General features: G+C 40.8%; 1 protein-coding gene across 4 annotated transcripts in view; it reads right to left on the bottom strand.

The window, feature by feature from the left end:
* dscamb (Down syndrome cell adhesion molecule b) overlaps positions 1–4163 on the bottom strand; it is a 106769-nt gene extending 102606 nt beyond the window's left edge. For all 4 annotated transcript variants that reach the window (XM_058634114.1, XM_058634112.1, XM_058634113.1 and 1 more), the window contains exon 1: positions 3329–4163. In XM_058634114.1, coding sequence (XP_058490097.1) covers positions 3329–3371 — 43 coding nt within the window. In that variant the 5' untranslated portion in view covers positions 3372–4163. The remainder of the gene's footprint in view (positions 1–3328) is intronic.
* Positions 4164–15033: the final 10870 nt, after the last annotated feature.

The following is a 15033-nucleotide window of genomic DNA, read 5'->3' on the forward strand; positions in this document are numbered from 1 at the left end:
GCTGTGAGGTTGGTCAGGTTTCACTTCTCCGCTTTACAGAGCATGTGAGCGGGCCATTGTCGCCACTGGGAAGACCACTGTTGAAACATTGATCTGGACGGCTTTACATAGACTTAAGAATGACCACAGAGATTCATGAAAGGGGACTCTCATCTGTGCCTTCATGTACTTGCCATGCCATGCCAGGGGGAATTGCTGGTTCCCCCTTTGCAACGCACAGCCAAACTCAATCCATCCACCTTTTTTTTTTAGATTTTTCATTCAGTGTTTCAGGTTACTAATAATGTAGGGTCATGTAAAATTGGCAGCCTAACTGATGTTGGCAGCTGTTTTGTTCACCGTAAGATATACTGGATTGAAGTGTCTTATTTCATAGTGGATCTGCCTTTGCCCCACCGAGAGAGGCAACAGCTAATTGAGACTAAAATGTGTTTTGAAGACCCACGAGATACAAGACGTCCTTCCTGAATCATGAGCTTCATGTTAAGCCACGTGCATGTCCACAAATCATCATAGTCTCATCACAGGGACTGTACAAGAAGCCTGGTCTCATTATACTTTTGCAGTGAGTATTTGAATAGGCCAGTTTAGCCTGCTGTGGTTTTGCCTCGGGGCAGCTTTCAGGCAGAGATATTTAATATGCTTTCTCTCTTGTACTGATGACTGAATTTATGGATACTACTTTGACAGGCAAAGGCCATATTAAAAGCCCTGTATTTTAAATACAAGAAGCAAATGTGTCAAATGTTTGCCTTTTGAATATCTGCAAGGAGTAATCTAAGAATTGTGGCCGTCTTTCCTTATACTTGCTATAATTTCCCTGATGAATGCAATTTTGGAAATGAACATTGTCGCCTAAATATTGTGCAGTATCCATTTTACTTTTTTTTTTTTTTTTTTTTTAAATCACTGTTAGCTTCGTCTAGCTTAATCTGGCATTAAGTGACATGATAATTATACAATATGAAAACCTGTGAGGGAGCAGCTTCTCTGCCATTTGGCCACCTCTCACCTGATCTGACAAGGTGCGATATGTTCATAATCAACTACCGCTGGGTTAAGAGCCAAACTCCCAATTTTATTTTCAAAATCATTTACAGTCATGCACAATTTTCTGTCTGCCATTTTGTAATAATGGCTGATTTCAGAAGCATTATCATACGCCACATAGTGGACAAATACGACTCTACCAGGGAGTGAAGGAAGTCTTCAACAAGCACCAGACACGAAACAGCGTCTGTGGACAACACACTGTATAGTTCTTTCTACCTTGTATAGTTAAAAGTGAATGAGTGAAGATTTCCAGATAGCCTTTGACACCCATGATGGAGGTTACCATAGAGACAGGCTTGTGAGCATGTGATAGGCCTAACTCTAAAATGGCAAGAATTGTCTGAAATCCAATCACTGTGCTGGCTTTTATCTACAAGGTCATTCCTTCAGTCAGTCAGTCAACATATTGTTTCCATGATAATCAACAAAAAGAAGACAAGCTCATATAGGCTCCTGTACAATGAGATAAAAAAATGAAACACACCAAGCCATAAAAACACATTGTACGAATGATGAACAAAGAATGTGTAACGTCTGCAAACAGCGCTGTCTATTGCTTAGTCCCTATCAGTGGTTTGCCACAGGCCTCCCCACTAATCCCTTATGCAATAAATGGACAGAATATTGCATGGCAGTTGATCTAATGTCAAAGTCAGACGATTATGATTAATGAGGATTCCTTATTGTTCCTTTATGAGTTTCAGCACAAGCTGGGCTGAGGGAGATACCATATTATAGTCAGTGTCAATAAATGATACGGACCAAGGATTGCTCCAGCGCTGGAAAAAGGCGACAACACAGGAACAAAAATCCATTTCGAAGCCTTATTTTATCATCCCAGCCGGAGGGGGGAAATCCATTTTGGGGAACGATACCATATTATATCACAGTCGCTCTATGTGGTTAAATATATTCATACCTGGGAATCCTCACCTTCGCAGTATTTTGTTTTGTGAATTCAGCTTTTTTTTTTTTTTGACCCTTTGGTGCAGAAGCAGGCAACCATGGGCATCATTTTGTTTCCGAATGTGCACAATCTCCATTTTGTCAACTTGATGCGTTTTCCTATACGTTTCCATTTTCTTTCCCCCTGCCTCTCCTTCTTCGATTCTTTTTTCCACCCCTGTTTTTGTACACACCCAATCAGCCATAATTCCTCCATAGAAAGAGACTCCGGCCAATAAGTGAATGCAATAAACTGTATCAATTTTCTGCTATTGATTATAGATACACTATGTAAGCATGCAAATATGCATGCGTGGCGACAGCCGCATGCTATGGCATGCATGCACTTGCGCAAAATACACAAGTGTGTAAGAAAAGAGAGACAAGATGCAAAACCAAATCTGGGTGTTTACAGTATTTGAATGGAAGAATGAGACAATCTGCTATTTGAACAGAAAATTTACTTCACATTTTCTGTCTGCTTTGGTGAAATATTTTTGCATTTGCTGACAATGGTCTGTGTAATATGTCTCATCAATAATACTGTTTTTTTTCTTATCAATGGTGTTCATTTTCTGCCTATAAACTACATTAAAAGATAAATCATACAGCTGGTGCACATCTGTGACCACTTTGGACACAGACATACAGCCAAACCCAAAAATAACAGCTGAATATTTGACACTGAATATGATTCAAATAAAAAATGATTGACTGCTGTCTCTAAATTGTGAGTTTAAATGTCCAATTTTGGAGCAGAATATTAATTTAAGCCACTTTGAACTTGAAAATCATGCTCATTGTGGGGGAGGGGGGAGGGGTTAAACCAAATGTCCATTACATCAAATACGTCACTTATTACTAAGGGCCACAGTGGAACAAGGTTGTGACAGAGTATAAGCATCATTGGGCACCAAATAAAAACTGAAATAAATTACAGGTCAATGATGGACATTTTTAAATAATTACAACTTGAAATTATAAAATCACATTTAAACCAAAGCAATTAATGAAATACAAATAGAACTGCACAAAAATAACTGCTATTTTGTACTGTATGTCTGAAGGCCAGAGATTTAGTAGTTTGTAGGAGAGCTTGAAGGATTTAAAACGCCATCAGTGCCTCGCCCGTGTCTCTCCCTCTATCAAGGGTGTCAGCCTTCTGACAACCATATAAAATCCATTTCATGTGGGTCACAGGTGACCTCCATCCTCCCTCTCAGTCACTTAGCCGTCTACCATTGATTTGCTTTCTGCTATTGGAAATGAGCACTAGAAAAAAAAGGGGGAAAAAAAGAAGAAAAAACAATGATAAGCGGGAAAAACTTACCATTCAAGATGCTCTGGGAAAAGATAAAAGCCAATATCCACATGCCCTGCTCCGTTCAATCCCCCCAAGCTATGCTTTCTCTTCTTCCTCCGACCGGTGCCTCCCTGGGTTTCTCTTCTGTGCGCTTGAGGTAAGGTTAAACATTTGCCACTGTCTTGAAACAAACCGGTCCAAGTCTCTACTTTTAATATCTTCTTCTTACTTTTTTCACACACTGTTTTTCCTTTTTTTCTTAGCCCTCTCTTTACGCTTAGAGCATAAATGAGCCTCAGTGATTGTCTTGGGGAGAGCTGTGCTCACACTCTCCTCCTCTGCTCCGCGTCTTGCTGCTTCTCCCTGTGATTCAGAAGGATGCTGAATGGGTGAAGCCCAGGTGTGTGATGCTGAGTCAGAGCGATAGGAGCGGATCCCGGTACAGAAAAAGAAATTAATTAGCCAAAGTGGCTAAAGTAAATCTTACAAAAAATAAATATCAGAAGATCCAATTTTCTCAGCACAAGACGGAGTGACGGCTCATCATTGGGAAAACAATTTTTTTTTCTCTTCTAAGAAATCAAAATAACTGAAAGAGCAAAGAAGCAAACTGAGGGGAGGGGGTGGTAGAATAAGAACGAAAAACTGGTTTTTCATGAGACTCCAAAGTCAGATCATCTTCATCGCCTCTGTGCGTCCAGCAAGAGGCGAGCAAGCGCATCTTCCCCGCTGCCGCTCTCTAATCGAACCACACTGACTCTGTGAGCATTGCACAGAATATAACCCTCTCCCTGCCCCTGCAGACGCTTTAATTCCTCATTGCCTTAAAGGAGCAGGGGCGGCTGCCGGTCGGTTTTGAGGGCAAGTTGCTAGTGGAGGTAAAGAGTGTGAGAGCGCGCTGTGTGTGCGAGGCGCATTTGCATTAAGGAAATGAGCTGCACCTGGCGCACCTCGGCACCTGGGATAACATTTTTACGCACGGAAATGTGGCGCCTCAGTCTGAAAGCGCGGCTTCCTGGCGTGCAGGTGCGCTGAGTTACAACTTTATTCTGAGGAATAAACTATTCATGCATTAAATGATGCGCGTTTTTGTTCACTTAAAGAGGAACATTGTTTTATAAAGAAAACATTTAAAAAAAAACAGGAGCAACATTTTCTTACTGGTGGCTGAAAATAGAGGGTTAATAAAGTCCCCCCCCCCCTCCCTTCCCAAAGGCTCACACACATACCTCCTGCCTCAACCTCATAATGCACCCAACAGTACCACCACCATCACCACCACCCCTCCATTTTAATGCTTGCCTTGAAGTCAAGGGTGTAGCTGCAGCAGGCAGTGGGAGCCTGTGGGCCTGTCCACAGAGCTGGGTTTCACTGACTGTGATATCACTAGCGGGGCAGTTTGCATCTCATTCTCTATCCCACATGACAGAATATACTGAAAGTGAAATCCTGTTTATTCACCCCAGGATACTCATTTTATTTGCTTATATCAAGATCGAGGGAAGGATCTTTACAATTCCAACGTGTACAAAGGAAAACAAATATAAATTGCGGTGCAGTACGATGTGTGTGTGTGTGTGCATATAAACCCTATGTATTTCAGGGTGGTGTAAATGGTTGTAGTTGTCAAATGCCTGTCTCTACATTGGTCACTTCAGTGCAGCAGCCGAACACAAGCACTGCACAACATTTGCTGGAGTCTGTAGCAGAACACACTGTTCTAGCTTGACATAAAAATATATAGGACTCCTATTAGTCCTGGTAAAGCCCAGATTGTATGGTGTGTTTTTTTTAAACATTTATTTACATTTTTGGAGCAATTGTAACCTCCTCAAAATTAATGTTTAATTGATTAAGAGGATAATTTGACTTCCCTCTAAGCCATATAAACCCAAGCAAGTTCAAGTCTGTGCAGCACTGAGGTAAAAACACGGGTGAATCAGGGCAGTGGGTCAAGGATCCAGCCTGTCATGTAAAGTGGATAAGGAGCGTTATGCTGGCATTTCATCTCTGGATTCTTGGCATGGAGGAGCGAGTAAGTTCATTAGCGGCAGCCGATTGTGAGATGTGATTATTTAAGAGGGAGGATGCTATAACAGTCTGACTGCAAATTAATCAGATCTTTATTTGACAAGACGTACAAGATGCACATTCTGCTTCGCAGCGCCTTCGCTCTTGTATTTGAATAGTTTCCTCACTCGGTGGGGGAGGAGGTGAATTTGAAATGCCTTGCTCAAGGGCACGTTTGTATTTTTAATTTACATCCTCTTTTAAGTTCAAGGACTACATGTGTGCATGAGGCAAAGAGCGAAGCCTACTAATGCCTTTCAGGTAACAAGCGAGCCTGGTATTCTAGACATTGGTATGATCTAGTTCTGCAAAAAGGATGTTATGAGGGGCTGAAATAAAAAAATTTTTTAAAGATAAAAGGTAAAGAAATACAAGTAACATTAAGTATGTTAAAGTGGGATGAGGAAGCCAATATGGACACATACAGTATAAGGAATGATTTGCCTAGTAACATCAAAGCAGAGAAGAGGAGAGACCTTTTTATCCCCAGAACATAGGTCAGGGTAATTTTTGCAAGGGGGATACTTATGTTGTGTGTACAGTATACACACACACACACACACACACACACGCACACACACACACACAACAGGGAGTTACTCAGGACAAGGACAGTTTCACATGTGTTTGACAGCAAACAAACACAGAGCAACATCAACACTGACCATAATGCCCTTACAACCACCAAATGAGAGCAGCTGTGTGAGTCTGTCATGCTCAGCTGAGCATAGTATTGATGCTACAGGTTAAGATAAATGTATATGAACGGCATCACCACGTAATGATTTGATTATTTCTGGGATTAATTCTTTTTCTAAAGCACTTATAACACAAAGTGCTACATAAACAAAGTGTATTGTGTTTATGTGTTTATGTTTTATTTGACGTTTGGTTGACGAAGATTCATTTTCTGATGAAAATAATTGCGCAAACATATAAAACTCTCAGAGCTACAATCCAATAGTACTATTGTGAAACCAGTGACAAAAAAAAAAAAAAAAAAACCTCACAGCTCAATATCAGTGGGAGCTCTGCTGCGATTCTCGTGATATCCAAAGATCACATTTAGCTGAGCGTGGCGTTACATACAGATCGAGAGTTTCTCTTGGTGGCACACAGGCTTTTCAATCCTTATGGAAAACAGGTGCTGGTGTTCATTACTTACCCCACACAGACAGCTGTATCACTGAACTGGCTACTTGTTATGTGAAAAACAATACCTTGATTCTCACTCTGAATACAAGGGCTGTGACCTTGTGGCCAAATGGGCTGATGTATTGAGTGGAAACCCCTGGAAGATTATACTTAGGCATGCAGAGGCGACTCATGTGTTCACGAAATGCAAAAGATATTCATTTGTGTACGGAAGTTAAGGCTGAAGCTGCACATAATTGTGTGTGAATTGCAAGGCTCTGCATGTGCGACTGCCAACAGTTGAAGACAGTCACATGTGGAGGATAATATGAAGATATACTGAAAAATATAACACGTAGCAGGTGGCATTATTCAGTATCTCTGCAGTCATGTTTGAATATGATAGGAGAGGATTTCCAGTGGGTTGGTGTTTACTGTGTAGACGAGCACAAGGGTGTAGTTCATTGAAGCCCCCCAGCATGATGCCTAAACATTGGTAAGCAAATGTGACAATGAGGCCTAGAAGCTGCTGCTCAACAGTCTTGGTCTTGCTGTGTGGCCATGCATGCATTTCTGTGCGTGGGTGTGTGTTTGCATGTGCCTGTGTTAGCGTGCGTGTGTGTGTGTGTGTGGATAAGTGAAGCACATGTGAGACGACTCATGAACATGACTCGTCCAAGGTCGCAAGTCCTCACACTGTAATACTCGCGTCTGTGCTCAGTGTAGGGCTGAGCAGTGTATCCATATTTGAGACAAGATGTCGCCTTAGATTTTGGATGTCGTCATGTCATGATTGTCCTGCTTTTAAAGGCTGTTGCATTCATAGCCATGCTATTTATTATATTGAGTGAAATACACTAAATAGTACACATTTGATATTATATATTGATTCAAAATACATGGAATCAACAAAGTTAGGTTAGTTCATTGTTTTTAACACACATACATATCCCTCATATAACATAAAAAGCCAAAGAAATAAATTAGATATTATCTGAAATAAAAGATAATGTTTGATATTTTTGTGTGTATTTACAGAATTACTGTATTGTCACTGTATTGAGCCCAGAGAAACAACCTGTGTGTAGCTTTATATCCCGATATATATACATTTTGAGATATTATTTATAAGCCATATCGCCCAGCCACAGACATATTGATTTGATTTATATTGTGATATACATTGATATTGAATTATGTAAGAGGGTATATGAAGATAAGATTTTTTTCCCATATCGCCCAGCCTTAGCTCAAATAATCGCGTGATTACGATCAAAGTAAAGAGGTAGCAGTTACACAAGAGGAAGTTATGTTATTTGAATTTAAAAACCACAATGTGTATTGATCGATATACTGTGTAGCACAGTCCAGTATCAGGAAGACTACTCATGCTATCAAGGTTCTGGCAGATGTGCCACCATTACCGAACCGTTCTGCATTCGACTTATTTGAGATATTTAATTTACAACTAATCTTAAAATAAAAACAAACATTACATGAGAGATAATGCTGTACGTGAAGTATATCATTTTAAATGTTTGTGTATAGATTTAAATAAAAGGAGACAACTTTCTGTGTTTTTTGGGAAAAGTTTGAAATATATTAAAAATTCTACTATGGTTGAAACTGCATGTAACCCCTCTAACAATTTAAGTATTAAATCTAAACTATTTAGAATAGGATAAAACACATTCTCCTTCAGTTTTGTCTCCTTGTCCACCTCCATCGACCTGCAGCACACACCATACATGTCCCCCCCACACACACACACCAGGACCCACCCCTCCAGCTGACCCTGTCTCTGGTGTGTGTGCAGACAGGCTGGGTAATCCCTCAGGATGGGGTCTGTTGTTTTGACAACTCCCGTGAAGCCCAGTGTCTCTTACAACAAAACATAGACTAGCCTATCATCAGCAAAATGTCAACCCTCGGCTCACTCTTTCGGCACCCAGAGGAGGATCAGGTTGCCTTTACACTATGTGACCCATTAACTCAGAATAGAAACATTCTCTGCAACTGGTATAATGATCCCCTTTGTTTTCTATGACAATGACACTGATAAGAGACAAGCTGCGCTCGTGGCCCCTGATAGAAGTGTGTATAAGGTTACATGTTGCCAGGGCCAGAGTGATCAGAGAGGTGCTGTCTTACCCACTATTGTCCCCGTGGGATAAAAAAGACACCTGCAGGTCAATCAGCATAAGGACACATGCACACTCTTTAAATTAAGACTGCTATAACTTGACACTGCGCCAACTGTGTCAAAGACATCAGGGTTGAAGCAGATAATGTGTCAAAGAGGAGATGTTTCTGTTGAGGTCAGTGGAAAGAGCAAGCAAAGGACATGAGGTCACGCACAGTTGAGGGCCACCCATGTATACATATATATATGTATATATATATATATATATATATATACACACATACATACATATATACACACATATATGTATACATATATGTATATGTGACTGCAATTTAGTCTTATACAGCAAACTGTCAATGAGTTTAACTCATACAACGTGTGTATACAATACTTTACATGTCTTCAATAAATAGACCTTTTTCACAGAAATAAAATAAACAAGCAGTTTGATATTTGGAGACCATCTTATGATGCTCAGCTAAGCAAACTAACTGCTGTAGCTTCACAAAAATAAATTGATATTCATTTTCTCATTTAGCACATGGCAGGAGGAATAGTTAAGCTGTTTCTTCCTCTAAATTTGCCATTCTGTGGTTTAAGATATCAGCAGATTTCAGTCACACTTCTTTTGATTGATGTATTGTAACTCCTGCAGACCGTAGTAGTAACCTGCAGTAACCTTTTCCAAGTCACTCTCAATTTCTGATACCAACACCCCAGCTGGCTACAGCAAGCCCAGCCACTTTCCCATTGGTTAGCCCCAAGGCACAGAGGAGCATATCTGTAGCCAACCTTGATGCTCTAAACTAGGACGCTGAAGGGGACAGAAATGGGAGGAGTAAAGAGAGGAGGCAAGGGAGCGAATGAAAAAGGTGAGGGGAGGGAAACATAATGACAGCCTGCTAGAAGAGTGGCAGAAATAAGAAGGTGAGGATGGAGAGCTGAGTGGGTGATGGAAAAAAAGGGAGAGAGCGAAAGGAGCAGTGCAGAAGAAGGGGAGTGAAGGTAGAGCGTGTTATTAAAAGGAGGGAGAAAGAGAATGGGGGGGTTTGGGTGATTTGTACTCTGGCTGCATATGTGCCTGGTTTCCATCTCCTCCATTCTCTGCTTGAAAACTGGAAAAATCAATACACCCACAGTCTAGTGTATCCCCACATGAACTGGATCATTAAAAATATATAATGAAATACCTCACCATCATTTTTCATCACTATTACCATTATCACGCATCTGAATGCACATGGATACCAGTGTATCATCAACATGACTGTAACAATGTAATAACCCAATCAATGGCCTTCTAATTATTTCAGTGCCGTTAGTTAATCGACCAGTTAAAGCAGTCTTTCAGCCTTGACTGTCAGAATGGCACATGGAGACAGGCTGCTTGTTAACAAATGCACACAGCAGAACTGAAGCAGGGCTGTTGTAATAAGAATATCTGACTTCTCAGCTTCACAACTCAATCCAACTCAGGGTCGCAGTGTTGCCTAGTAACGATGGCACACTACTGACCTTATCTATGTGGTCATAAAAATGTATGAAGAAGCCCCCCCCCTTCATTGCCTCCCAGCATCCTCCCTGCTTGCCTTCATTCAGTCCTTCACTACTACCCTCACCATCCTTATCTCCCCCTCTCTGAGCAGCATCTACCCAGGGGGCAAGCACCCTTACTGCTCACCTATCACCGCCACGGAAGCACTGCAGTGGATTTTATTTGACCAAGAGCTCCCCTCTCTTTTTTTATTGTGGAGGGGGGGGGCTGGAAACATGTACACACTCGAACCTTTTGCAAAAACACAATGGACATTTTTGCACTGCACACACACACACGCAGAGCACAACAGATACAGCACTGGTGGGCGGGTAGTGGGAGGCTGGAGGGATGCAGATTGCATGCTATGAAACTGATGGATAGCTGTAAGAACAGAGGGACACAGTCAAGCGCAAAGGAGACTCAATACCAAACCGCAAGGTGAGTCAGTGCACAAGCCTTCGTGAGAATATTACTTCTGAGTGGAATTTCTGCACTGCCTGCTGGGGGGGAAAAAAAACGTGGTGGAGTGTGGGAAATGTGCTTGTCTGAATGAGAGAACAACAGGCTTAGCTCTGCAATAGGTCTCACAAATATGTGAATGCAATTTGGCTCATGAGAGATGGGAAGTATCTGATCTCTGTACACCTTACAACTCCTAACTACTGGGTTCAGCTTTTCTAATTGGTTATCACCTTGGAGATGCCTGTCCTAATGAGGAAGCATGTTACACCTGATATAACCTCTGGAAGTCAGTGGAGGACAGTGACACATAGTGTATACACATGTTCACACAGCTATCCTTGTAAGAACTCTACATTGTCTTCCATTAATTTGGACCTCCTTTACAAACAGTTATCCCTAACCATAACCACTTAATGTCTTATTCTAACCTTAACCTAACCACAATTGAAATTTTGGCCTTACATTTAACCAGTTCCTCAGAAATTAGGTATAGATTTTGGTCTCCATGAGGACCACTGGTCCTGACAAGGTTAGTGTTTGTGCCAGAACAGATGTAGAGGAAGAGGTAACAAATACACGCACACACCTGCTCCAGTGCTCCGTCTCAGTTAACAGCCAATTTGACCTCGCACCAAAAGCAACGGAAGAATCTGCAAGTGGCCTGTAACAGATTCGTTCATCCTTGGATCAGAAAACTATGAAAGCCAGAAAACTGTTACATTTTGTGTATAAACAACTACCAAAATATTCACCATGATGTTGATGCTTACCCATCAACATGCTGTGGAGGAGCTAAGATCATATATTAATTTAAATGCTGTGGGGTTGTTATCAAGGCCACGGATGACCATTGCTTCGTTGGTGCTCCTGGCTGATATTATTTTTGACCGGCCCCATGTCAGTTTTTATAACCGGAGGTTTGCAGACATCACCTGCACCCAGTCCCATACCCATTTGACTAGCTGGTTTCCACTCATAATATGTGCCATGTTTTATTGTCAATTTTCCTCTAAATGGGAACTGAGTTATATATACTGTATATATGAAGAGAAACCTGAAACTAGTTTAATTAAGACCTGAGATCATTAACTTCATTAAAATGTTAACTGACGTGATAATGCTATCCACATTATGGAAAATGTCCATAGTTCCATTCAAACTGAGTTCTATGGCAACCAGTGGAGTCACCCCCTAATGGCATCCTAAGCTTAATTTTTGAAACAGGAAGACTACGTCCAGTTTATATACAGTCCATGTGCACACCACACTGCACAGCAATATGCAATCCAGTGGAAAAATGAATGCAAAGAACTATCCTTTCATTACTAAAAATGAATGAATGAATGAATGTATGACAACTATTCACATGTGGCCTCATGTGACTCCAGTCTGTCAGAACTGATAAAGCATATCAAATACCATTTACCAAAAGACCTATCTTCTTTATGTTGTCTACTGTTTCAGTTATCACAAACTGGAGAAACACCCCTTAACTGGAAGGTCTCATTTGCAGGATGCAACATCTCCTGATTGATTTAGATTTATTTAGACAGGTTGCAAGAAAAAGCACAATTCTTATGCGAGTCCTGGAGTAAACAATTACAGAAACCACTTCATTAAACTCAGTGCACAGCGGTGCCCTAACTACACTGACAAATAACATCTCCATAACGAGGAGTCCACAGCCCGCCACCAGTCTCACCCTCTACCCACTAATACAGCAACATCTGCTCTGTGGCACCCAACACATCAGGAGGGACCGATGGTATTTGAACAAACACAGAAGGCATATGTGTGTGTATGTAAGCATTGAAGGTACGAGTATTGCCTTGAGGCAAGGAGCAGAACGGGTGGTGGGATTCCTGACTCCCACTAAGGCCTGTTTAGATGCTAGCCTCTATGACTAATCTACGTGTCACTAATGCCTTTGCTGTGAATGAACAAACAAACACAGATACACTGTAGATAAGCAGCATTACCACCACTGGGGGAAGAGTGTGTGTGTGAATAGCCTGTGACACTTGCATGAGCCACCCTTAGTCATACTCCTGCCTGTCGTAGTGGTGAGAGTTGCCACACAGTTACAAGTAATTGATCTGAAGAAAAGCAAAATAAACCAAATCTGGCTGTCTTTTTTTTACTGCTGGTACCAGTGAATGAGCAGTGATGTACCTGTGCACTTGTTGTCTGGCTCGTCCCCCTCATCTCATCCAGCCTCTCCTCATTTGGGCTGCTCTTCTGCAGTAGTAGCTGTGCATATGTACACCTTGTTAGGAGGTTGACAGGTCTGGCAAAGGCAGAGACAGCAAAGTAGCTTGTTATGGAGCACGGGCAAACTCTAAGTCAGTACCTGATATGCTGAAGGAAAACCAACAAAGCATGAAAAGGAGATCTTTAAAGGTCTAGTGTGTAACATTTAGGAGAGTTTATTGGCAGAAATGGGATATACTAAATATAAGTATGTTTGTATAAGTGTATAATCATGTCAAATTTTTCGCCAGATTTCGGTCCCTATGTGGCCCTTCAGACAATCGTGGGTGGATTCTGATTTTAGGCTGATTTTCTGGCCAGATTATCCTGTAGTTTCACAATTTTAACATCATCGCATCAGAGTCTTCTTGATTTCAAAACTTAAGTATTAAACATGCTTGATGTTTACAACTGAATAGCGTTTGGGGGCGTGAACAGAACACTGCAATAACCAATGAGAGCGAGTTGACCAGGAAATTTTTTTATTATTAATTATTTTTATTTTTATTTTATTTTATTTGTATTTTATTCTCATTTCTTAACTGAGCTGTTGTGAATGTGTGTTTCCCTCCTGGGGGAGGAATAAAGTCATTCAATCATTCAATTTAAAAACTGATGTTGGGTACATTTGTTTAGAACCCTAACTTGTACAAGCCAAGTTGATTCTGTCTTTTCAGCCATGACTTTATCCACTATTAACTGACAACCCTAATCCTTACACACTAAAGAATAAAAAGGCAATTGACACCAGCCGGCGTGCTAATAAAACAGTGTGGTAGACAGGGTATCAAAATGAGAATTGCCTCTGAAACATGTGGCCAGACTGATCACTATGACCTGCCCCAGTGTAATCCCCATTTGCTGCTCATTCAGCTCTGTCATGCCTGTGCTGTAATTATGTTGCATTTGATTCAACTGGGAAATGCAAACAGATTCAACAAATCTCTGTTCAGCATTATAGATTTACAGTGATTAGGGCGTTTGTGAGGCTGCTCATCACAGCCGCGGTGTGATGAGGCAATATCGCTAATTTAAGACTACATAACAATTAATAATGAATAAATGCAATGTTGTATATAAACATTATATATAAAATATATCATCTGTAGACAAATAAATGTAGATGTGATCAGTGGAATTCACACTCACAGGTCAATTTATTGACCTTTTGACCTAAAGTTGTTGACTTTTTATACTATTTCAGGTAATTCTACAATGATCAATAGTCTAATAATCCCCAACAGTTATCACAATTTATAAATATCATTTAAATGTCATATTGTCACTTATTGTGAGCCTGAATATGGACATGCTCCCTGGATTGTTATCCATTAATGTACAGGAACTGCAACGGAAAAAATCTTGAAGATCCTGAGCTAATTTCTGAGATCAAGTGGATCTGTATGAGTGTTGTTGAGGCAAAGGTGGAGTGGATGCTCATGAGATAATGCAGAGCGCTCTCTCCTCCTCTCTCATCAGGTGTAATAATCACAGCTGTGAGGATTAAGTAGCAATGTCCCAGCAAAGGACATTTGTACTACCAAATAGGGCCACTGGCTCTCTTAAGCTGCCCAAATTGCTCACACACAGACGCTGCTACAGGCCCTCAGATAGGATTTAACACAGAGAAATGGTGCAGAGTGCCCTGTTGTGGTAAACAGTGGAACTGCAAGAAGAAAGTCCATGGTGACACGCTGGCTTGAAGGAAACAACACAAGGTTGTCAGTAAAATATAACCAAGATAAACTCTGCATTTCCTGGACAAATTGTTATTGGTCAAAGTCATAATTTTTCTTGTTTTATGAAACACCATCATAGTAGCTGATTGAAATCTGTTACATTAAATGAAGTCCGATCCTATCATATCATTAGTATTTGGTTCATGTCCTGCAGGATTGTTGGCTTCGAAATAGGTTTAATGATTAGAAGAAAATAAATCAATGAGTCAGAAAAACCCTTTAAGCTAAGGAGTTGTAACACACATGATCTACATCCGGACCCACAGCATTTCATTTGTAGTAACAGACAAGTAAACAATGCATTCCTCCTTCCCCCCTCTTTATACTCTCAGGCCAGTAAGTATCCAAGTGAAGAAGAAAAAGGAATTGTGCTTAAATGGGTTATTCACAAGAC

This window comes from Solea solea, chromosome 7 (assembly GCF_958295425.1).
Source record: "Solea solea chromosome 7, fSolSol10.1, whole genome shotgun sequence".
NCBI classification, from domain to species: Eukaryota; Metazoa; Chordata; class Actinopteri; order Pleuronectiformes; family Soleidae; genus Solea; species Solea solea.